This window comes from Pistacia vera, unplaced genomic scaffold, assembly GCF_008641045.1.
Source record: "Pistacia vera cultivar Batoury unplaced genomic scaffold, PisVer_v2 Contig290, whole genome shotgun sequence".
In the NCBI taxonomy this organism is placed as follows: Eukaryota; Viridiplantae; Streptophyta; class Magnoliopsida; order Sapindales; family Anacardiaceae; genus Pistacia; species Pistacia vera.
This window is the reverse complement of record NW_022196102.1, coordinates 1,000,823-1,024,449: the sequence shown is the minus strand read 5'-3', so window position 1 is coordinate 1,024,449 and position 23,627 is coordinate 1,000,823. Positions and strand designations below refer to the sequence as shown.

The following is a 23,627-nucleotide window of genomic DNA, read 5'->3' as shown; positions in this document are numbered from 1 at the left end:
ACTTGGCTAAGGCAATTACTACAGCATCTACGTATTGACCATCCTCAACCAACGACTTTATTTTGTGATAACCAATTAAGCAGCCATGCACATTGCTGCTAATCTGGTCTTCCATGAGAGAATCAGGCAAATTGAGATTGATTATCACATCATTCGCGAACGGATTGACAATGAAGAAATTAAAACCACTTACGTGGCAAGTGAAGACCAAATTGCATATGTTTTCACAAAAGCATTAGGTCAAGTATTATTTCACAAACTACTTCACAAGTTAGGCGCTCTCGATATTCACGCTCCAACTTGACGGGGAGTATTAAAGGAAAGATCCTGTATTGATTCTTGACCATATCCCACAATTTGTTACCCATATGACATATCCCATGATTTGTTACCTGTTTATTATCCAAATCAATTAGGATAGTTTTCTATTATAATCAATTGTAATTATTAGGATGATTGCTTTCACACTTACAATTATCCTATATATTGTCTTGTAAATTCTCATTGAAAGATATACAAAAATTATTTACGAAATTTTCTTCTCCCAATTACAGTAAAACCTCTCTATAGTCATAATGATGGAACCAACTAATTTTATTATTGTAAGGAGATTATAACTTAATAGAGGTGTAGTTACAAAAATTATAGTTTTGATTTCTTATATTTTAATTCATGTTTTAGTAGTACAGTATTAGGATTTCAATTTATATTTTAGTAGTATTAAGATTTTAATTCAATGCTTTAATTACCTATTTTTGAAATGGATAGAAAATCGTGTCTTAGAACCAACAAAAATAAGTGTCATTGATGGAACTATAAATGCAGTTGATACATGGTCAATTGATGTAAAGCCACAGACAATTATCAATGGTTTTAAGCATTGCAAAATTAGGACCACCGATTTCGATGAATTGCAAATTGCAAATAAAATGGACAAGAAAAATAAAATAATCATTACAAAATTGAATGATCAGATTCGACAATTTTACTACACTAATCGAATGGATATTAATGTTTTCCTCGATCATCCAAATGAGAGACAAATCGTGTATACTTTAACCAAAGAAAAATTCATTGCTACAATTAGACAAGAAGATAAAGGAAATAATCCTAAAGATGATAGTACAGAAATACAAAAAGTTTCATGCCATGAAGCTCTAAACATGCTTGAAAAACTAAAAATATTTTAGCTTTAACAAGAAGGTGTCAATGCTAGCAAGTTATTACATACTAGCAAGGTAAAAGAAGTTGTAACAACTCTAAAATATAAAAATCATTGTCTCAAACAACTTTAGATAAATATTTTATTTCATCTTAAAGCTTTAATATAACATAACATATATTTTTTTGTAATATACAGATAATTATTACTTTATTACTATGTGGAGGCAAATTTCTTTAAAACGGGAATTAGAAAAATTATAACTTATTACAATGTGGAGTTTATTCTTATTTATAACTATCCTAAATTGGGACTAGACTTTTTTATGACTATGTAGAGTTTATTTATATATAGAGTATCACTATTGTTATGCCTGGGAACATAGGGCTGACGTGGCACCCAGTTAAGTGCGAAAGGTCAGACCTCGGGAAGAGTCTACTGCCATTCTGGCGCAGCCGCGTCGTGTGATCATGGTTGCACCCCACAGCTTGCTTCCGTCAGAATAATGGGTGCACGTCAGGCCAGCAAGGAGTTGTGATGATCCCGCGTGTCCAATCCCTACAGCAAATCATGTGAATTACTTTAAAAGAAGGATTTGCACGGATCATCCCACCAACTTACAGATTCTATGATCATTACCTCAAGACATCCCACTATAAAATGAGAGCTCCTCTCTCATTAAGGGGATTCGCACATTTTACTCTTGACAAAACTCTCTCTCTAGAAAAGACAGTCTTTGATACCTTGTATCATCAGTGTAAAGTCAGTTGTCTAAAGCGACCTGACCCTTATCATTAATAAAAACATCAGTGGACGCAGGATTTGCTTCCTTAGTATCTGAACCACTTTAAAACTCCTCTCTCATTGCATTTAGTGTTGTCTTCCTTTCCATTCACGTGTGTCTTTTGGTCAACATTTCACACGTGCGTTTCGTTGGTGTCAAAATCACGCATCAACAGTTTGGCGCTAGAAGGAGGGCTGGTTTAGTGTTCATCCTTCATCAGGAGAATCTCCAACCTATCGGTCCTACAGCAACAAATGGCCTGCCAACCAGAACCTGAGTAAACCAACCAGGGCGCTGAGGGGCTCCCCCAAGTTCAAGGGGACACCTCTTCCAAAAAACCTTTGGCCCCGCAAAATGCTACAGGAGATATCCCGTCAAGTTCACAGCTTGACCCCGTTATTAGAAGCTACCTGGAGAGGTTTGACAATACTATCCAGACGGTCAACCGAAGACTGGACCGTTTAGACAAAGGCGTGCCATCCAAGTCAGTTGCGGCGATGCAACTGCCAAAAACGCCTGTAGGTGGCGCGAAAGCATGGCAAAGGGAAATAGCCCGTGCCGTGAGCACTGCAGCTCGTAGACGAAAGGGTAAAAAAGTGGCAAAAAGCAAGCCCACGGGCTCCAAAAGGCCAACAAATTCCAATCACATCCCGAGCAGAATACCAGTCTCGTTGAGACTCGGTGAAATGACGCAGCCCAAGCTGTCCCATGCCACATCACAAAAGCACGCCTATAAAAGTGCTGGACGGGGCAATTACTATCACCGCCAACAAAACGATCCTGATCGTCACAATGCGAGTGGGTCCCACACTTCGCGGGGCGGTTCTTACCACTGCGAAGGTCGTGAAAATACCCCGAACCTTTCATCGCCATCACACGCCTCTAGCCAGCATGTGTCGAGAGTGGCCAGAACCGACGACCGAGGCGAAGAGGAACCCGACCTCCAGACTTTCCTCAACCGTAATCACGAGGGTCGAACTCGCATGGGTGAAAGCAATCCCTAAGTGGCTCCATTGCCACAAATTGAGGAGCTGCAGCGAGCTCTAGATAGACTGTGAGCTCAGCAAAATGAGTAGGGGCAGGTCGCATCTGCGTCCCCCTTCTCTACCGAAGTGTTAGCTGCTCCTCTCCCACCAGGATTCAGGATGCCTGACATACGGGCGTTTGATAGGAACTCCAATCCGCAAGATCATTTGTATGAATTTAACGACCTGATGGAGCTTCACCAGGTCTCAGATCTAGCAAAATGTCGTTGTTTGGCAGTGACTTTGACCTCCCATGCCAAACGTTGGTTCAGGTTGCTCCCAGCGGGATCGATCAATTCGTGGCCTCAGATGAGCGCAACGTTCCTAAGGCATTTTCAAGCAAATCGGAAGTTCTTGATGCATTTGAGCTACCTTAGCAATATAAAGCAAGAAAGGGATGAATCCCTCCAGTCCTACATTGACCATTTCCACAAAGAACTCAACAAGGTGGCTCATAGTCCTGAAGAGTCCGTTCAGACTCTCATCATAGCCGGTTCAGACTCTCATCATAGCCGGAGTCCGTCCACAGACCGACCTATGGAAAGAATTACAAGCTGAGGATGATGTTTCCCTCACTGGATTCTATAATCTGGCAGAGAAGTACCTCCGAATAGAAAATTTAATGGTAGCACTCCGCTGTCGCGACCACGACGCTTCGGGCAGTGCACCTGGTTGGCGGGATAGTAGAAGAGCTGATCGCAGGGGGGACGCAGACGATCAGCGACGAGGGAAGAAACCTCGTTACGAGCCCAAAAAGTCCTATGCTCCAGTCGCTCGTCGCAATTGTGACAGAAACCAATATACTTCACTAAACGCATCTATATCAGCTATTCTTGATAAATCCGAGGAGGCCAGCCTGCTCTGAGAGTCTGAGCCCATGAAAACTACTGCGACAGCCAGAAATAATAAAAAATATTGTCGCTATCATCGGGATAATGGGCACCATACCGATGAATGCCGAGCTCTCAAGCAGGCGATCGAAAACCTTATAAGCAAGGACATTTCAAGGAGTATATTGATGACTCTGCCCCCTCATAAGAGAAAAATCAGGGGGAGCCAAGTAAGAAGCGCCGCGATCAGAAAGGAGTGTGCACCCTCAATTTAATTTTTGGGGGACCACACTTCGCGGGAACTTCTCGAGATGCCCAAGAAAGGTATGCTTGCGAGGCACATCACGAGCCCATCAGAGCGATGAGCGTGGCACAGCAACCACAAAAGGTTCGCCGGGAGGAGGATATTTCCTTCTCCGAAAAAGATGCGGCTCGGTTGCATCATCCTCATGAAGATGCCCTTGTGATAACGCCCCTCATAGGGCGCCATAATGTTCAGAGAATGTTAGTGGATAACGGAAGTGCTATGAATATCCTATTCGCTTCAACTTTCGAAATAATGAATTTGGACGAGGCAGACCTGAAGCCTGCCTCGTTTCCCCCTATATGGCTTCACAGGGGACCACCTGCTCCCCAAGGGTATGATCTCACTCCCAGTCATGTTGGGTGACTTTGACGAAGTGACCAGAGTAATTGAGTTCTTGGTAGTGGATTGCTCATCCGCCTTTAATGGAATTCTGGGGCGACGTCTACTGAGACACTTCAAGGTGGTCACTTCAATATACCATTTGAAGATGAAGTTCCCCACCCCGATGGGAATTGAGGAAGTTAGCGGGTCTCAGCGCATAGCTCGGGACTACTATGTGAAAGCAGTGCAGATGACGTGCAAAGGCAAAGGCACCTCACGCGGCGATCATAACCAAACAGTGGCGATTAGCCGGATCGAGCCACAGCCTGGCCTAGCCTAGGATAATATAGATCCTCGCATTCAGGACTGCCCTTCCAGTGGGCCAGTTGAGGACCTGACTGAAGTACTGGTCGACCAGACCGAACCAAACAGGGTGCTACGGATCGATAAAAATCTCAATCTCCAGCTCGCTACCGACCTGACCAGCTTCTTCAGGGAAAACATCAATGTGTTCGCATGGTCGCACGCAGATATGGTCGGGATCAGCCCGAACGTTACTTGCCATACATTAAACATTGACAGTGAAGCCAAGCCAGTTCGTCAAAAGAGGAGAGCGATGGACCCAGAACGATATGCTGCCTTGAAGCTTGAGGTAGATAACCTCCTCCAAAATGGGTCCATCTGAGAAGCATTCTATCCGACCTGGGTTTCCAACCTAGTTCTAGTAAGGAAGCCTAACGGCAAATGGCGGACCTGCGTCGACTTTACTGACCGCAACAAGGCATGTCCGAAAGATAGTTTTCCCCTGCCAAGAATTGACCAACTCGTGGATGCCACCTCGGGGCACAAGCTGCTAAGTTTTATGGATGCGTACTCGGGTTATAATCAAATTCCAATATACGGGCCAGACGAAGAGCATACATCTTTTATTACAGATCGGGGACTGTACTGCTACAAAGTTATGCCCTTTGGCCTCAAGAACGCAGGTGCAACTTATCAGCGACTGGTTAACGGGATGTTCTCCGAACAGATAGGCAGATCGATGGAGATGTACGTAGACGATATGCTGGTAAAGTCCCATGTTGCTTCAGATCATGTAGAACATCTCGCTGAGATGTTCGACATCCTCCGGCAGTATCGAATGAAGTTGAACCCCCTCAAATGTTCATTCGAAGTATCCTTAAGAAAGTTCCTAGCATACATGGTTAACCAGCGGGGTATTGAGATCAACCCCGAAAAAATCCAAGCTCTCCTAGATATAAAGAGCCCGACCAACAAAAAACAGGTTATGAGATTGAACGGGCGTATAGCGGCACTAAGTCGCTTCATATCGAGGCTAACAGATCGTTGTTTAACATTCTTCAATGTACTCAGGGCCAATAAGAAGTTCGAATGGACTCCCGAGTGCGAACAGGCCTTCCAGAGAATAAAGGAACACCTCGGGAAGCCACCACTTCTGTCCAAACCTCTCCCACAAGAAATCCTCATTTTGTACCTGTCTGTCTCGTAGTTTGTGATCAATACAGCTCTGGTTTGGGAAGAGAACGGAACACAATGGCCAGTATATTACACAAGCAAGCGTTTGTTGGATGCCGAGATGCGGTATCCAAAAATGGAGCGATTAGCTTATGCCTTGTTGATCGCTTCGTGAAAGTTACTGCCTTACTTCCATGCCCATACAGTTCTCATATTGACTAATTACCCACTCAAGTAGATCCTCCAAAAACCAGAGGCGTCGAAAAAATTGCTAAAATGGGCCATGGAACTCAGCTAGTTCGATCTCCATTACAAACCAAGAGTAGCTATTAAAGGGCAGGCTGTTGCCGACTTCATCTCAGAGTTCTCGCATCATCCAGCTAACGAGTCGGAACAGCCCAACGAAGTCATCCAGGAAACTGTTCAAAATCTCTCGACCTGGACCCTCTACGTCGATGGATCATCGAACAGAAAGAGGGTCAGCGCGGGCCTTCTCTTGTTGAGTCCCGAAAGGGCCCACATTCATGGCATTCTCCAGTTCGGTTTCAAAGCAACTAATAATGAGGCCGAGTATGAAGCTCTACTCGTTGGACTCAAGTTGGCTTGGGAAATGGGCGCAACCGCGATCAGCGTCCACAGTGACTCCATGCTGGTCGTTAACTAGATTTTGGGAGAATATCAAGCCAAAGAAGATAACATGACCAATTATCTGAAGAAAGCTAAGGCCGCACTCGAGCCGTTCAAGCACTTCACGGTCACTCAGATCCCCAAAGAAAACAATTTTGTGGCAGAAGCCTTGGCAAGGATAGCCTCATCGTTAGACTCGGATGCACTAGAGAACATTCCTGTTCGATTCATCGAAATCCTCGGTATCAGCCCAATCGAACAGGCCGTGAATGTAACCGGTTCAGACTCATGGATGACCCCTATTACTCGGTATCTCAAGGATGAGACCTTGCTTGACGATAAGGTCGAGGCATGGGTTCTACGAACAAGATCTGCTCGCTAGCCCCTCATCGGAGACTAGCTGTACAGGCGAGGGTTTAGTGCTCCTCTCCTCCGATGTGTGACCAGCGAAGAAATAGATTACATCATGAAGGAGATACATGAAAGGGATCTACGGTAATCACACCGCCGCATGATCTCTTGCGAACAAGGTTGTTCGTCAGGGGTACCATTGGCCCCGAATCCAAGATGACGCCTACAACTTTGTCAAAAGGTGTGATAAGTGCCAGTGGTTCGCAAATATACTGCGAGCTCCGTCCCACGAACTGGTAACCATGACTAGCCCTTGGCCTTTTTCCATATGGGGGATCGATCTCATCGGTCCCATGCCAGTCGGTAAAGGGGGAGTTAAATATGTCATGGTCGCGGTAGATTATTTCACCAAATGGGTGGAAGCCGAACCGCTAGCCGCAATCATGACCAAAAAGCTCAAGGACTTCGTTTTCAAGAATATAGTGTGTCGCTACGGAATTCCTCACACCCTCATCTCGGATAATGGGAAACAGTTCGACAACGAGGAATTCAAACGATTTTGTGATGAGCTGGGCATCTATAAAAATTTTGCCTCAGTAGCAAAGCCATAAGCAAATGGCCAAGTTGAAGCTGTCAACAAAACCATCAAGCACACTCTGAAGGCCAAACTTGGTGCAGCCAAAGGGAATTGGGCTGATGACCTTCCCAAAGTCCTATAGGCATATAGAACTACTCCAAGAACCTCCACCTCAGAAACACCTTTTTCGCTAACATACGGATGCGAAGCGATGATCCCTATAGAGGTGGGAACTGGTTCACTTCGGAGGGACTTGTATAATGAGGCCGACAACGAAGCACTTATAAGAGCAAGCCTAGACCTTGTTTAAGGCCATCGCAGCAAGGCTTCGCTAAGGATAGCAGCCTATCAGCAACGCGCGAAGATTTTCTTCAATTCAAAGGTCAGGCGAAGAGACTTCCAGGTCAGCGACCTTGTGCTAAAGGAAGTTCTTCTCGGTACCAAGGAACCAAGTGCGGGAGTGTTAGGACCAAACTGGGAAGGTTCATACCGCATCGACAAAGTGATAAGACCGGGGACTTATCATCTCAAAAGGCTGAACGGTTCCAAGGTACCCCGAGCTTGGAATGTTGAGCATCTTTGACCATACTATTAGTAATTCCGAACTCAATTTTCCTTGTAAATTAACTTGTAATTTGTGTAAATAATTTCCTTGTAAAGTGTCATTTTGTGCGCTTGTAACAATCTTTGTACGTAATCCTGTTCGTGTGAATGTGTTATGTTATCACACTTGTTCTAGTAAATGTAAACAATCAGGAAGTACTCATGTATAATAAAGCGAACAGAAATTGTAAAAGCAAAAATGTATTTAATTAATGTGGAGTACAACAGGCAAAATGACATGACTATAAGCCCTAATCCGGCTCTTAGAGGGTCGACCTCATCGTCCTAGGGCTGGTCGGCTGAGGGCTTATCCGAGGCATGTCTTGAACCTCCTGCTCGGGAGGTCGCCGCTTCATCATCCTCCCGCGCCATGGACATAAGTGTATCTTGCCAGTCTTCCGGGAGGTCGGACAAGTCAAGTCGCAGATTCTTCGGTCGCAAGACATAAATAGAGTCGATTGCCCATTCGGCAACCTTCTCCTTGACCTCCGTTGCCTGATCCTGCATCTCTTGTGTTAAGGAAGCAACTTTTTATTGACTTTCCTGAAGTTCAACTTTGAGAGCTTGCCTTCACTTCTCGAAGGCATCCCTCTCTTGTTCTGTTAGCGAGGCCTGCAGATAGGTCGCTCTAAGCTCCTGGTCCTTCTCCGCGGCCTCCTTGGAGAGTCTGGCCATGGTCCTTTGTAGCTCCTTTACTTTCTCTCCATGCTTCTCAATCTGCACTTTCTGGAAGTCCACCGTATGAAGAGTCGTGTCTCTTTCGTTCAGGTACCTATTCGCCAACTCAAAAGACAGGTTTCTCTCTGTTTCAATGGCTTCCAGGCTTTGCTTTAGCACCGCATTCTCTTCCCTCGGAGCAACACCTCCTTTTGCGGCTCCCAGTTGAACCTTCTCCATGGACATTGGCATGGAAAGAAGAGCCTGCGAGCAAAGAAAGAGTTAGTTAATCAAAAGAAGCTAAGGGAAGTCCTCGCCGAGGACAATTCGTTCACCTTGCTTAAGTGTTGGACCGATGTGGACATTAGGTCCACGTCGCTGGAACTTGTGAACTGCTCGAACGATTCCGAGAGTCCGCATTCCAATAAGGCATAGACCACCGGCTGCAAGTACTCCAGCAGGTTCCCCAGCGAGTCCAACACTAGAGTATCCTTCTTCGCGGCCTCAACAGCGGTCGTGTCGTCCATAGGTTCCTTACCCGACCTACCCACGTCCAGCTGTGACCTCTTTGATTGATCGCCCTCAGATTCGGTCTCTGACTCTTCGACTTGAATCTGTTTCCTCTTCTTTCGCTGGGCCGTTGTCTTCAGCCTCAGGCGAGCAGGCGACGGCTGGGAGACCTTCGTGGTTCGCATTGGCACGTCCTCTAAAGGTTGTGCCTGAGAAGTTTTGGAAGGTCGCGTCGGTGGGCCCGATGTTGCGCCTTCAGCCGGTGGAATAGTCGAAGCAGCTTCGACCGCTTTGGCTTTTCTTGTCCGAGGGAAAGTGATCAGCCTTCGTCGCGGCTGCTCTGACTCTTTCGGAGGCATGGTCGCTGCATGCGAAGCATCATTAGCAAAGATATCTCATTTCACGAGTAGAAAGGGATCAGTTAGTAGGACTTACTCAATGAGGGCTCTAACGACGCGTTTGCGTTGAAGAAACCGTATTTTCGCAAACTCGCGGTCGTCACGAGCTTCTTCACGTCGCACTTGTCCTCGGGTAGGGAGCCGAAATGCACGATCCTACTTCTATTGAAGAGTAGCCCTAGGTCGATCGTCTTGTTAACTGTCAGAAAGGAATCAGGTCGTTAGAAAAGCATATTTCGAGTGTAATGAATTTGTCAAAAAAAAAAAAAAAAAGCCTACTCGGATCCTGGAAGCGGCAATGGTTGTCATAATGAAAAAAGAAAAACTTCGTTTCATAGGCCCCCGCATTGCTTGGATAACTATGTATCCCATCGGCAATAGTAGGTCGCCTGGACAAGTAGTAAGAGTCCTTGTCCTTGCTCTTTTTCAAATAATATCGCGGTCAGCTCGCCCAGCCTGTTCTCTTGGCACGTGATGTACATTGCAACGGCAATGACGTACGCGTTCAGAGTCAGCTGCATCGACGCAACCCCGAAGTGGTCCAAAAGCGACCTGATGAAAGGGTGGAAGGGGATTAGTCCCCCACCCTTGATGATCTCCTCGGAGACTGTGGCCAGACCACTTAGCGGGTACCGCGATGAATGTGCCACGTTGAGGAAAGCATCCACCTCGATGTCGTACTATTTTATTACCCTCTCAAGCTCATCCCTGGTAAGAACCGAGAAGACCTCGATAAGGATGCTTGGAGCACCCTGTGGGGACGAACTGGTTCCCTGTTCGGATCTGGTTGCTGAGGGGTCTATTTTGCTAGTCTGTAAAAGTGACAAGCAGAAAGGTCATTTAGCCGCCGTACGCTATTTCGTACGATGATGTGGGAGGAAACGAACTCTTTAAATTCCAAAGGAAACCCTGATGGCATGATTCGAGCCACCATTCATGGCTCGAACCCAACCTAAGCATCTCGTCTCTGTTAGGCTACCGAAAGACAGACGCCATTCAACCATGGAAAATAATGAAACAAACACAGGGAGAAGCTCTTACCTCTCGGAGTATGAAAATAGCTTCCTCTTCTAATACTGGAAAAATGCTGGTTTGAAAGGCAGAGATTCCAAGTTTGCAAAAATCTTTTACTCTCTAAGAAAAAGGCTCTGGTGACATTCTTGAGAACGACTCGAGGTTTTTATAGCTTATGAATTGGTGTTTCGATTTCTTGGAATCGAAACGGCGTTTGAACAGCAAAGGTTTCTCACCATTGATCACGGCCACATGTCGCGCATTAGCAGGGAAGAGTGAGCGTCACGACTGGATAAAGTCAAACCTTCATCTCTTCCGTTGAAAAGCTCAAACGACCACCATCTCTCTTCCTCAGAGCATTAATTACATCTCAAATCTACATTTAATGCTCTGATAAGAGGCGTCGTTCCAACGTACAACGCATTTAATGTCCTGATAAGGCATACCGTGTCAGCGCACAACGCATTTAATGCATCTGGCTGGCACTTATCACGCACAGGACACATATGTCAGTGTAGGGACTATTTCATTAAATGCACCCATATCAAAAGGACAACAGGTGACGTCTGAAGAAATCAGGTCGCTCGTCCCCTGCAAACAATGAACATGCGAGGTCGTTCTCGAAAAAGTGTCGTCCCGACCTACTTTCAAACAGGTCGGAATTTCTAGAATTTTCGAAATTTTCAGAATCTCCAAGAATCATCCAATTGCAGCATGACTTGTAGTTTTCAAGGTTCGATTCTCAAACCTTAAAAACTAGGGGACTTATGTTATGCCTGGGAACATAGGGCTAACGTGGCGCCCAGTTAAGTGCGAAAGGTCAGACCTCGGGAAGATTCTACTGCCATTCTGGCGCAGCTGCATCGTGTGATCATGGTTGCACCCCACAGCTTGCTTCCGTCAAAATAATGGGTGCACGTCAGGCCAGCAAGGAGTTGTGATGATCTCGCGTGTCCAACCCTTGCAGCAAATCACGTGAATTACTCTAAAAGAAGGATTTGCACGGATCATCCCACCAACTTATAGATTCAGTGATCATTACCTCAAGACATCCCACTATAAAATGAGAGCTCCTCTCTCATTAAGGGGATTTGCACATTTTACTCTTGACAAAACTCTCTCTTTCTAGAAAAGATAGTCTTTGATATCTTGTATCATCAGTGTAAAGTCAGTCGTCTAAAGCGACCTGACCCTTATCATTAATAAAAACATCAGTGGACGTAGGATTTGCTTCCTTAGCATCCGAACCACTTTAAAACTCCTCTCTCACTGCATTTAGTATCGTCTTCCTTTCCATTCACGTATGTCTTTTGGGCCAACTCAACATTTCACACGTGCGTTTCATTGGTGTCAAAATCACGCATCAACAACTATAGAGAAGTTTTACCGCATTTTACATTTAGTACGTGAATTATTTATGCATTTGTGTAGAATTTTTGGAGAGGGAAAGCAAAAAAGAAATCCAAATAACCTTCTACATGTTAGAATAACTATGAATTCATCAACTTAACAACTCAAAGTAACTCTTTAATCTTCTTAATATTTTTTTTTTTCATTTAATATTGTTGTATTTAAAAAAAAAAAAATGACGTTTTAGATTTAGACTCAGGGTAAAATATGAAGGATGAACCACAAAATTAAATGGATTTTTATTTGCTGGAGATTGAATTCCGAAATTTTGGTGAGTTGCTACTTCAATGGAGTTTGCTTATTAGTTAAGAATATGAAGCGAAGAAGATACAAGGACCGGGTTTATTTTATTTTATATCTGGTCTTTTCATGTGGCGTTATGATGTTACAAAGTTATTATAGTCTTTGTATATTAATGAGTCTTTATTATGTTAAAGTTAAACAGAAGATATATATGGTTGGTATTGTATTCAAAGACAAGCTTTAAAGAATACTTCTCAAATATAATTAAAAAAATTTGGAACTACCTACTCTTACATTGGATTTACTCTTTTTTATAAATATGATGAAAAGATAGAGGAGTTGGTAAAACTACAAATACAATATAAATATAATAAAGGTTACGGTTGATTAATAGTTTTCAAGATGACATCTCCTTTCCTCCAACTATATATCTCCGACTTGCACTTTCGTTCGTATATCCCTTTATTTATACATAAGCTTCTATGGCGGCTTGCTTGAGAACAAATTTTTTGCTTTACTGTTCATTCACAATCTGATCATCTTCTTGATATTGAAAGTTGAAACAATACAATTATACACTTCTGACTCTAAAATGACTGTTTGATAGAAACCCTAGCTTTGTCGGCTTTAGTTTTGCTTTATCACCAAGCATTAATGGTTGAAATGTTACATGCTTATTATAATTACATGCATGTAGTTGATGATGGAATCGAAGCAAATAACAAAATTAAATAGAACTTTTTTCTAGAAGGAAATTGCACGTGTCTCCTCTCCTCCATTATGTATATTTTTTGCGATTACATAATCCCCATGAAACTTAGAATTTAGTTATCCAGAAAGGACTTGAGTTTAAACAAACTTGAAACCATCAGTACATCACAAACTAGAAGAACAAATGAAAAAAACATCTCATTATTTTTAATTTTTGTTATAAAGGTACAAATTTTCTCTCACAATCTCTACATGGTAGCTCGCAATTGGTCAATTCACAGATGGATTCTTCTTGTTAGCATAGGTTCCGTCTGTCCATTTACAAATTGTCATATCAGAGTTGTGAGAAAAAATTTATATGATTGGGTTGTAAACCAATCTTTATCCTTTTGGTAAACCCAATAATTACCTCTCCCACGATTCGAAAACAAGACTCTTTGAATATAGTTAATCCCAATGGCTAAAAGGCTTACCATCTACCACAATGGGAGATATCATCTCATTAATTTCCTAGCTAGCTAAGAAAGTATTAATCAGAAGAAGTTTTACCAAAAAAACAAATTAATCTGTAGGATAAAGACTTTGAAATTTGAATTTTTTATTGAAAAGTGACATATATCATGGTAAAAAGTGAGTTTTGATGGTTGAATTTTAGAAATTAGAGCTTCTTTTCTAGTGTCTTTACCAAGAAATTAGTTCACAAATTAAATCTCACATCTGCTTTTCCTTCAGAATATTTAGACAAATTAGAGATATATAGTAGTAGGTTGAAATCAGATTATGAGAATGATGATAATGAAAAGTGATTAAATTTAAATTTAATTTTGCACAGCGCTAAGGTTTGACCAAAGAAAATGAAGGAGGTCAAAGTAATTAGAGTTGATTAACTTTCACAGCACTCTACAGTGGTTCTAACTACTGGACATTCCAATAGCTATCAATATCGCGGGTTCCGGCTTTAAACACAATTTCTATCACCTAATCAACCAAACTCACATCTATCGTCTCTATATATGAATTACCATTACAAGCTTCAATGAATACACACTCAAGGAGTAGTTGCAGTTTCCTGAGAGAAAAACCAAAAATGGGTGCTTCTGTTCTTCAATCGCCAGCATTTCTAGTAGTTGTTTTAACAGCATTTATCACATTGAGTATCCTTCCTCAGCCAGTACTTGGCATCACCAGGCACTACAAGTTTGATGTATGTGTAATATTAATGTCCCTCGCAAATAATATTTTTGAGTCAGTATTGTTCATAACTTTTAACATACTATCAAAATATTTTGTAGATCAAATTGCAAAATGTGACGCGTCTGTGCCATACCAAGAGCATTGTATCAGTAAATGGGCAGTTTCCAGGGCCTCGCATTGTTGCAAGGGAGGGCGACCAGCTTCTTATCAAAGTGGTTAACCATGTCCAGAACAATATCTCCATCCATTGGTATAAATAGCTGCACACTGATGAGATTATTATTATTTTTAGCTATCTGTTGCAAAATGATATAATACACATTTAAGAAGAAAAATCATTTTAGCTCTTATAGGCATTGCAAGTTATATAGTTTGTTTGAAACAGGCATGGCATTCGGCAGCTTCGAAGTGGGTGGGCTGATGGACCAGCATATATAACACAATGCCCCATTCAAACAGGGCAGAGTTATGTGTATAACTTTACCATTGTTGGGCAAAGAGGTACACTATGGTGGCATGCCCATATATCATGGCTAAGATCAACTCTTTATGGTCCCATCATCATTCTTCCCAAGCGTGGCGTTCCTTACCCCTTTGCCAAACCTTACAAGGAAGTTCCCGTCATCTTTGGTAATTATAATATGACATAAAATATAGAGGAATTTGCCTATACTTTGCCTCTTGGCTAATCAGAATTTGCTTACATAAACAATAATGTTTAAATTGCAGGTGAGTGGTTCAATGCAGATCCTGAGGCAGTGATCACCCAGGCCCTTCAAACAGGTGGAGGCCCAAATGTGTCTGATGCATATACCATCAATGGACTTCCAGGGCCTTTGTATAACTGTTCAGCCGAAGGTATCAATTCTTGTACGACGTAGCATTGTTTGCTATTAACTTTCCCAATAATAGTATTATTAAAAAGTTCTTTTGATTTGACTTTGATTAAATATGTATTGACAGATACTTTCAAACTGAAGGTGAAGCCTGGGAAAACTTACCTTTTACGTTTGATCAATGCTGCACTCAACGATGAGCTTTTCTTCAGCATAGCAAACCATACTCTTCAAATTGTGGATGTGGATGCTATTTATGTTAAACCTTTTGAGACTGAAACATTACTCATTACCCCAGGCCAAACCACAAATGTGCTTCTTAAAACCAAATCCCAGTACCCAAGTGCCACATTTTTAATGACTGCTAGACCTTATGTGACTGGTCAAGGCACATTCGACAATTCAACTGTTGCCGGCATTTTAGAGTATGAAAAACCTCCCAATAATGTTGGCTCGATTAAAAAACTTCCACTCTTTAAACCAACTTTACCTCCTCTCAACGACACTTCCTTTGCAGCAAATTTTACCCAAAAACTTCGTAGTTTAGCGAGTGCACAATTCCCTGCCAATGTGCCCCAAAAGATTGATAAGCGATTCTTTTTCACAGTAGGCCTAGGAACAAGTTCCTGCCACAGTAACCAAACCTGCCAAGGCCCTAATGGGACGATGTTTCAGGCTTCAATCAATAACGTATCGTTCGTAATGCCAACCAAAGCCCTACTCCAATCTCACTTTTCCGGCCAATCAAATGGTGTTTACAATCCCAATTTTCCTATCTATCCACTAATTCAATTTAATTATACCGGCACCCCACCAAATAATACTATGGTAAGCAACGGGACAAAGCTAGTGGTGCTTCCTTATAACACAAGTGTGGAGCTCATCTTGCAGGATACAAGCATACTTGGCGCTGAAAGCCACCCTCTTCACTTGCATGGTTTCAATTTCTTCGTGGTTGGTCAAGGTTTTGGAAACTTTGATCCGAATAAGGACCCTGCAAACTTCAATCTCGTTGACCCTATTGAAAGGAACACTGTCGGTGTGCCTGCAGGTGGGTGGGTGGCAATTCGGTTCCTCGCAGACAATCCCGGTGAGTGAAATTGAAATTGATGTCATTTATCCATGCATATTTTATTTCTTGCATTTATAAACAGGGGTGAAGTAGATAATGACGATTTATAGATAATATATTCTCAAACATTTATAAACAGGGGTGTGGTTTATGCATTGCCATTTGGAAGTTCACACCAGCTGGGGTTTGAAGATGGCCTGGATTGTCTTAGATGGAAAGCTTCCTAATCAAAAGCTACCTCCTCCACCAGCCGATCTTCCTAAGTGTTGACGTAAATTATTGCTATCTTTCTTCATTCACAGATCTTACCAGAAATCCACCCAATGAGTTTTTTTTTTTTTTTCGAATCGAATGGCTGTAATTCTTTTTATGATTATTATTTTTTTTTTCATTTTACAATTTGGAATCGATCGGGATCGGCTGATTTATATTTTATACTCAATAATTATTTCCTACGTTGAGTTTAGGAAAGAAGGAGAATGACATTTAACTGGGTTTCATATAACATTTATGTTATGTAATATTTTTAATGCAAGTTGTCCTTGTACACCTTTCTTTGATTTGAGATAATTCTAAGCAAGTAATTTTTTAATCTACGTCTGAGAAATTTTATAAGTCATATATTGCCGTTTAACATTTGAACTTTTTTTTGTTTTTTAATCATTGACGATGTCTAGGTCAGTTAGACGCACTTCAACTAATCCTCTAAAGCCTTAGAATCATCGATCGGATAAAAACTTCAATGATCATCCTTATTAGTGTCTGGGAAGAATCGAATTCAGGAGCTCATTGAACCTCCTTTTATTTTTTTACCATCAGATTATCTAATGATGATTACATTTGAACTTATCTTCGCTTAAAATCCGAGGTCTATATTGTTATCCTCCTGCTTGGATACATATTTTTAACATGCACATTTCTAAATCTAAAACTGATTCTAAAATGAGTCACATATAAATATATTAATACATAAATTTTATTTATTAAAAAAATAAACTACTTACACTGTTCAGACTTAATAGCAAGGTCACTATGGTGGAAACAGGGGTGGCAAAACTGAAAAATAAAATACAAAATTTAACTTTTATGAAAATAGAAAAATTCAATTTACATTTAATTTTAAAAAATAACTAAAATAGATTATTTAATATGTAATTTATTAAATTATATTTAAGATTATTTAATAGAGATTATTTTAGTTTTATAATTTTATAATTTTTTATTATATTTTATTCTATATTCTCTTCTTCTCTTGTGTTATCATTCCTTTCTGTTATGTTTAAAATTTTAAAATTTATAACCATGTTTATCTTCTTGATACGATTATATTAAATTTAATTTAAAATTTGAGTACTGAATTTTTTTTTTTAAAAAAATAATAATAAGATATACGTTGTTTTAGTCTCTGGAAATTTAATCTCTGATTTATTAATCTCTCATCATCATAATACCACAATACCTGAAATAATGAATCAAATTATGTTCTATCATCTCTTCTTTTCTTTTTTTTCTACTCTTCTCGATCGGTTTCTTTTTCTTTCCCAATTTATTTTTTTTTAATTTTTTTATTTATGGTTCAACGATTCTCTTTTTTCTCCGTCTTCATTTATTTTTCTTCTTTCTCTCTCTGTTTTTCTTTCTTTTCTGTTTCTGTGGACTAAAACTCATTTTTACTTTCTTTATTCATCAGCTGAGAGCTGCCACTTCCTTCGGCAAAGCAGGAACATGGTGGCTGCATAGTTTTAACTTTTAAGCCATGTCGTGTGTACAAATTCAGCTTGAAGAGTAAAGTCGACTTTTATTACTATTGAGCTCAAAAAATCACTGTACAATCAGAGTTATTACAGTTATATACAATTTCAGTAAGCATAGTTAATTCAACTACAATTAAGTAAACTTAACAGTATAACTAACCAACTATTTAACTAATTACAGTAACTAACTAAACATTAATAATCCAAGATCGTGCCCCAAGGGCACGTCTGTTACAGTAGTTATCATATATATATGTATATAAGTTGGACCCATCTTACCGGTTGAAATTATTGTCAAAAAGTGTTTTGGTTTGCGATTTGAAGATGAAATCAAGAAACACATTCAATTCAAAGTTTTGGAATGTTAAGTACTTCCACCACGCAGGGAAACAAAGTAAATTCCTTTTCATTATTTTTATGTTCTGAAAGTAATATTTAGCTAACCATTTAATAAAACGAAGAAATAAAATAAAACTTGTTAATAATCTTGATATTCATCTTCATACTTTGGATGTTAAGGTAAACAATATATACTTTAATTACTATTCTATTGGTAGTTAGATTAAAAAGAAAAACAAATAAAAAAATTCAAGCGCAGTGTATGTAAAAGAATGAATATTATGTAGATAAAATATAAACAATGAGAATTTGAGGTCTCCATGTGGTACATGCATGATGAAAACATATACAGAATTGCTGTACTTTTGGGTACAAAAATGTATCTATCTACAGAAATTGTTTATTTGCAATGCTGCAATTTCACAGATGATTTAGAAATTCTCCTTATGAAATTCAAATCGGGTTGGTGTCTCTAGAGTAAATTCAGCGCAAAGCTCCTTCAGGGTTTTTGTAAGTGTAGCACTTCCGCAATAGAACACGCCTGCAACAACCAATGATTAATGGTTTTATATCAAACTCAATTCCTGTTTCAAATAGCGAAAACCAAATCAATTCAAAATTAGTGTTACCTATTCGAGAAGAGTCATGGTCATTTGCCAATTGTGTGAACACCTTTCTCCAATTAGGTCTTGAGAAATGCGTTTTTATCTGTCATTTATTAATCAATGTTAGAAAAAATTCAAAAAAATATGCATTGATTCGTGGTTAGTGAGTGAATTAATACCCGGCTTTGGGAAACAATATCAACTCCATTCTTAGCATGTTGCAGTTTCTGAACCATGCCAATAAGCGCAGACCTTGCATCTCCTTCTTCATACACACTCGTCAAGTAATTGTGCATTTCTATTATATTCTGCATCATTATTCAATGAAGACAAATAAGTGATTGATCTTATGTATGGAAAACAAATTAAAAATAACATTAATATAAGCTTTGTGATATTGAAAACTTACATTAACATCATGATCTGCAATATCATCCATGACTCCTTTAAACCATTCAAAGGACCCTTGTTCTCTTGTCACCCAATAGAAGTAGGCTCTTTCAGGACCCTTCTTAAAACCATTCTCTGTGAAGACCTGTATAATCAGTCAAATTCTTGGTTATATAATATTATTGAAATCGTTTAATCTGATATTATGTTCAAATAATATGATCAAGAATCCATTAAAGTTGTGAGATGTTGTTTAAAATTTGACTAACAGGGTCGTCATTTGACTTGATGTGGTTGAGGAGATCCTTTATAATACTGATAAATGGAGTTGCTCCAATTCCCAACCCAATAAGTAAGAGGATGTCATATTTCTTGTAATCCTGAGCTGGGGCTCCAAATGGTCCCTTGATACGGATTCTCGGAAACCTGTCAGGATGCATGGGACAAAGACAATATAATTAGCAATTAATAATGTAGTAATTAAAAGCTGTAAAGCAAATAATATTAGGATTAACTGGTTTAGTTTTTTCTCGCCTGGCTTGTATCTGTTCAAAATTTAAAATATCGGATTCTGAATCATTTGAAGTTGCCGCCGTTCTAGTTTCCATTCTCATTAGGCCCTTGCTGTTTGGTTTCGCTTTCGGAGGCTCGCAGACCTGCATATATACATAAAAATATGTATATCCTTTCAAGTTTGCGCAACGGAAAAGCAGCAAAAATGTCGGGTAACGGGAATTATGGCACAAATTTCTCAAATCTTAGTGGAATAGGGTTTGCTTTAATTTTGTAAGTCAAAAATAAAAAATAGAAAAAACAAAAAATATCATTTTCCCACGGATGAAACCAGGCAAGTAAGATGATGACCTGTTCAAATCTCTCTTTAAGTTCAGTAGTCCAGTCTCCCAAGGTTCTTATGTGGACACTCAAGTAGTAATCTCCTGGGGCAGAAGTGATGGAAAAGGGATGCCTGCATAAAAAAACAGCTGGCAGTTTCATTTGAGTATTAAAATATAATCATTAATTATCAGAGTATTCATCTAAGAGATATATTTACCATTCAAAAGGTGATATATCAGGACACTTGACAAAAAGGTACATTCCACTTTTGTACTTGAAGGCTGAAGGTTTAGTCATGTACAAGGCTAGAACATTTCCTGTATATATCACTGCCTGCAATAGAATATCATAGAATCTCATTCATTATTCACCAGTACTTGGAGATTGAAGGGAAAGATTAATTTGAAAGAAGCAAATTAACCTTAATGATGTCCACCCGATGACTGTTATCTGAATACGAAGAAAGGATTCTTTCTCTAGAATAAAATATGACTGGTATAATAAGATACATCCATGTCTACAAAGAAAAAGAAATAACTTAAGCCAGCAATTAGTTATAATTAGAGAGCTTGATTTGTAAATTGAAAACTGCATGTACCGTTTTCTGGTACCATGGCTTGTCAAAAATGAGGAACCATCCGTGCATGAATACGAGCACGTAGGCCAAAGCCAACAAATGATGTGCATACCAGAAGGAATTGAATCCTGCTAAGTTGTGAAAAATCCAGGGTAATTTGACGACATTCTTTCGGAAATAGCTTGTTGCAAGCGTGAATGAGAAGGTCATAATAAGCACGGTGAATATGCCTGTCAGGCCTACAGTAGTCAACAACAAATCTAGATAACTTGGTTGCTGGAAATTTAATGCAGGACCAGCAATAGCCATGAATTGTTCTCTTGGAAAAGAACTAATTCTCGGATAATTACAAAGGAGATGAAATAATGTATGTACAGCACTTCCAATTGCTATTCCCACTGCAATCATCTTGTGAAAGTTTAAATTGTCGTCAAAAGGGATTAATTTATGAAGAAATGTTGATCTAAGCGTGGTGAGGGTTCTTCTACAAACTGTAAAAAGAACTAGAGCCATATTAAATTTGATAGTCTCCCCACAACCCTTCGCAAAACAGACGCAATAACCTGTAATTTGGAATGTGGGTGTCGACTGAGTTTCGACGAATTTCCACATGAAGAGTGCTATATTTGCAGTTATGAATAAAAAGATGATCCATATTCTTTTAAAATTGTCAAAGAAAAATTCAGTGGCATTGTAAAGGATTCTGCCATGAGTAGTTCTATAGTGTTGGGGAATCATGGCTTTTGTAAGGTTACTATCGAGCTCCTTGTTGCCATCATCCGAGACCATTCCTCTTAGTAGAATTTCTAGTTGCCACATCTGTTCAATTAAAAGTAAAAAAAATTGTGAAAATAAAATAAGTTAGAAAACAATATGTACGTACATATATATATATATATGTATATAATAGTTGCGAACATATTGATTTCAAAATGCCAACCTCTATATATCCTTTAAGGTCAGGATCTAGCTTTTCCATAATTAAAGCTGCGTAGGTTGCAGCATTATCTTTAAGATTTGAGAGCTTATTTGCAGAGGCACTCAAGACTATGACCTTCATCCATAAAAATTATGAGAAATTTTAATTTGTAATAACATCGAATAATTGAAGAAATAAATTAAGAACAATTCATGGGTTACGCATATATAATGTGCCCTCACCTCTTGTACCTCCTCCTCTGATAGCAACCCGTCGCCGTTCTTATCACACCTGAAAAATTAGTTACCACGAAATTCATTCCCTTGTAAAAATCTTAAAATAAAAACAAAATTTGATCCGGAGAAGTTGTTTACATATCAAAGAATATTTGAAGTCGAAGATCAAGATCTTTCTTGGTCATGTCTTCCCAAAATATTCTCACTTGTTCCTTGGTTATTCCATTCTCAGTATCAACTTGCCTACGCCGTGCTAACGCATCAAATAGTTCAAAAGTAAATTCCTTTGATTCTCCCATTCCTGTTAAACATTCGTGTTTGATCAATCTCAAAACGAGAGGCAACTAAAAAATAAAAAAAGAAAGCGTTATATATATAAAATATTACCAACACATATGCCAAATTTTTCTTTAGAAATCCTCCCATTAACTGCAAATTGATTAAAACGCCTTTCAATGGATCTCCAGGCATCATTTTCCTTGCCTGTAATAGTTCTATCAAGGAAACGTAAACTCTGAAGGCCTCTAGCGGCGGTGGAGGCCGTCCTGTCAATCTTACCAGGACAATTATTACCACCACCAGAAAGCAACCCACTCTTCCTGACAGCAGCGCTTGTATTCCTCTTAATGGATGGCGCAGTGGGAGGTTTCGCTCTTGAAGACATGACTATAGTCGGACCTGAACCAGGACCTGGACCCGGACCTGGACCTGAGTCATCCTGGATCGGCACATCAACCATGCGATCAACCTCCACGCTCTCCAGCATCCAGTTTGGTGACTCTTTTCTGATACTGGCGGTTCTCAACCCAGACACCATGATAGTAAGCTTCTCTTTCTCTTAATCTTTGCTTCTTCTCAGGAAACAAAGACGGTACAAAAAATTTGACGATCAAGAAAAATAAAAATCGGTAGTATTTTCTGATGGGAAAGGAGGAGAGAATTAAAAGGGGGAAACAGAAATGGTCAATTGAAAGATTTAGGAGGGAGAAGAAATGTTGAACGTATAGATTGCTGAGCTTGGTTAAATATAGAAAAAATAATAACGAATTAATTCATAATTTCTTTCTTTAATTAAACTAAAAATATGTTACATTCTTTAATTAGCTTCTTCTCTTTATAATAAACATATTTAATATCATTAATTAAAAATATATTACTGTTACTAGAGTTTCCTAGGAATAACGGTAGTGTACTAGTGTTTTGTGTAGTATATCTCCCAAAATAGTTTACACGTAAAACAAGAAAGGATATTTTCGGTTTACGTAATAACTGAAATTGGTGTATGAGTGATTGATTGACACAAATTTGTACGGGCGACCAAACGTCAACCGTCAAAAACTGTTCGGATAATATGCTCCCACAGCCACTAATTGACTGCCAAGTCAGCATCCTAGAGTTACTACTACCTTTTGTGTAACCAAATGTTTGGTACAGTTTTTATGCTATAAATAGATTTTTTTTTTATATATAAATTATTTAAAAAAATCACTTTAATACCTTTTTTTTTTTTTTTTTTTTTTACTATATACTTTCCAAATATGCATATGATGTGTTTTTTTTTAATATATCAAGAAAAGTTTTAAAATTTTGAGATCGTTTGGATCATATAATATTTTATTGTAGGAGATATTATATTAACGAAATAAAAGATCACCTTAAAGATTACTGAGAATGTTTAAAAAATATGTTTTGTTTGTTCGAATAAATTGGTGAATAATATATTTGGTTCCAAAAATGTCCCCCCAACCCACCCACAGGTATTAAGATTCTCGGGAATATACCCCCCAAATGCTACTGTTTGCCATAAAATATTCCGAAAATAATTTTTTACAAACCAACCAAACATCGTCATTTGCTCAATT

At 39.5% G+C, this 23,627-nt stretch overlaps 2 protein-coding genes across 2 annotated transcripts; one reads left to right on the top strand and one right to left on the bottom strand.

Moving 5' to 3' along the window:
- Window positions 1–14,062: 14,062 nt before the first annotated feature.
- On the top strand, window positions 14,063–16,438 carry LOC116134668 (laccase-17-like). The gene is made up of 6 exons (XM_031420346.1): window positions 14,063–14,210; window positions 14,299–14,450; window positions 14,586–14,830; window positions 14,930–15,058; window positions 15,164–16,126; window positions 16,248–16,438. Exons 1-6 carry the CDS (start codon window positions 14,094–14,096, stop codon window positions 16,376–16,378), a joined length of 1,737 nt encoding a protein of 578 aa, XP_031276206.1. The 5' UTR covers window positions 14,063–14,093; the 3' UTR covers window positions 16,379–16,438.
- A 2,194-nt stretch (window positions 16,439–18,632) lies between these two features.
- On the bottom strand, window positions 18,633–22,582 carry LOC116134705 (putative respiratory burst oxidase homolog protein H). Its single transcript, XM_031420370.1, has 14 exons — window positions 22,153–22,582; window positions 21,904–22,066; window positions 21,772–21,820; window positions 21,551–21,664; window positions 20,632–21,429; window positions 20,455–20,550; window positions 20,251–20,366; window positions 20,061–20,163; window positions 19,755–19,852; window positions 19,466–19,622; window positions 19,216–19,341; window positions 18,986–19,114; window positions 18,831–18,909; window positions 18,633–18,742 (listed from the first exon to the last, which is right to left on the bottom strand). The coding sequence occupies exons 1-14, from the start codon at window positions 22,580–22,582 to the stop codon at window positions 18,633–18,635; spliced, it is 2,568 nt and encodes an 855-aa protein (XP_031276230.1).
- Window positions 22,583–23,627: the final 1,045 nt, after the last annotated feature.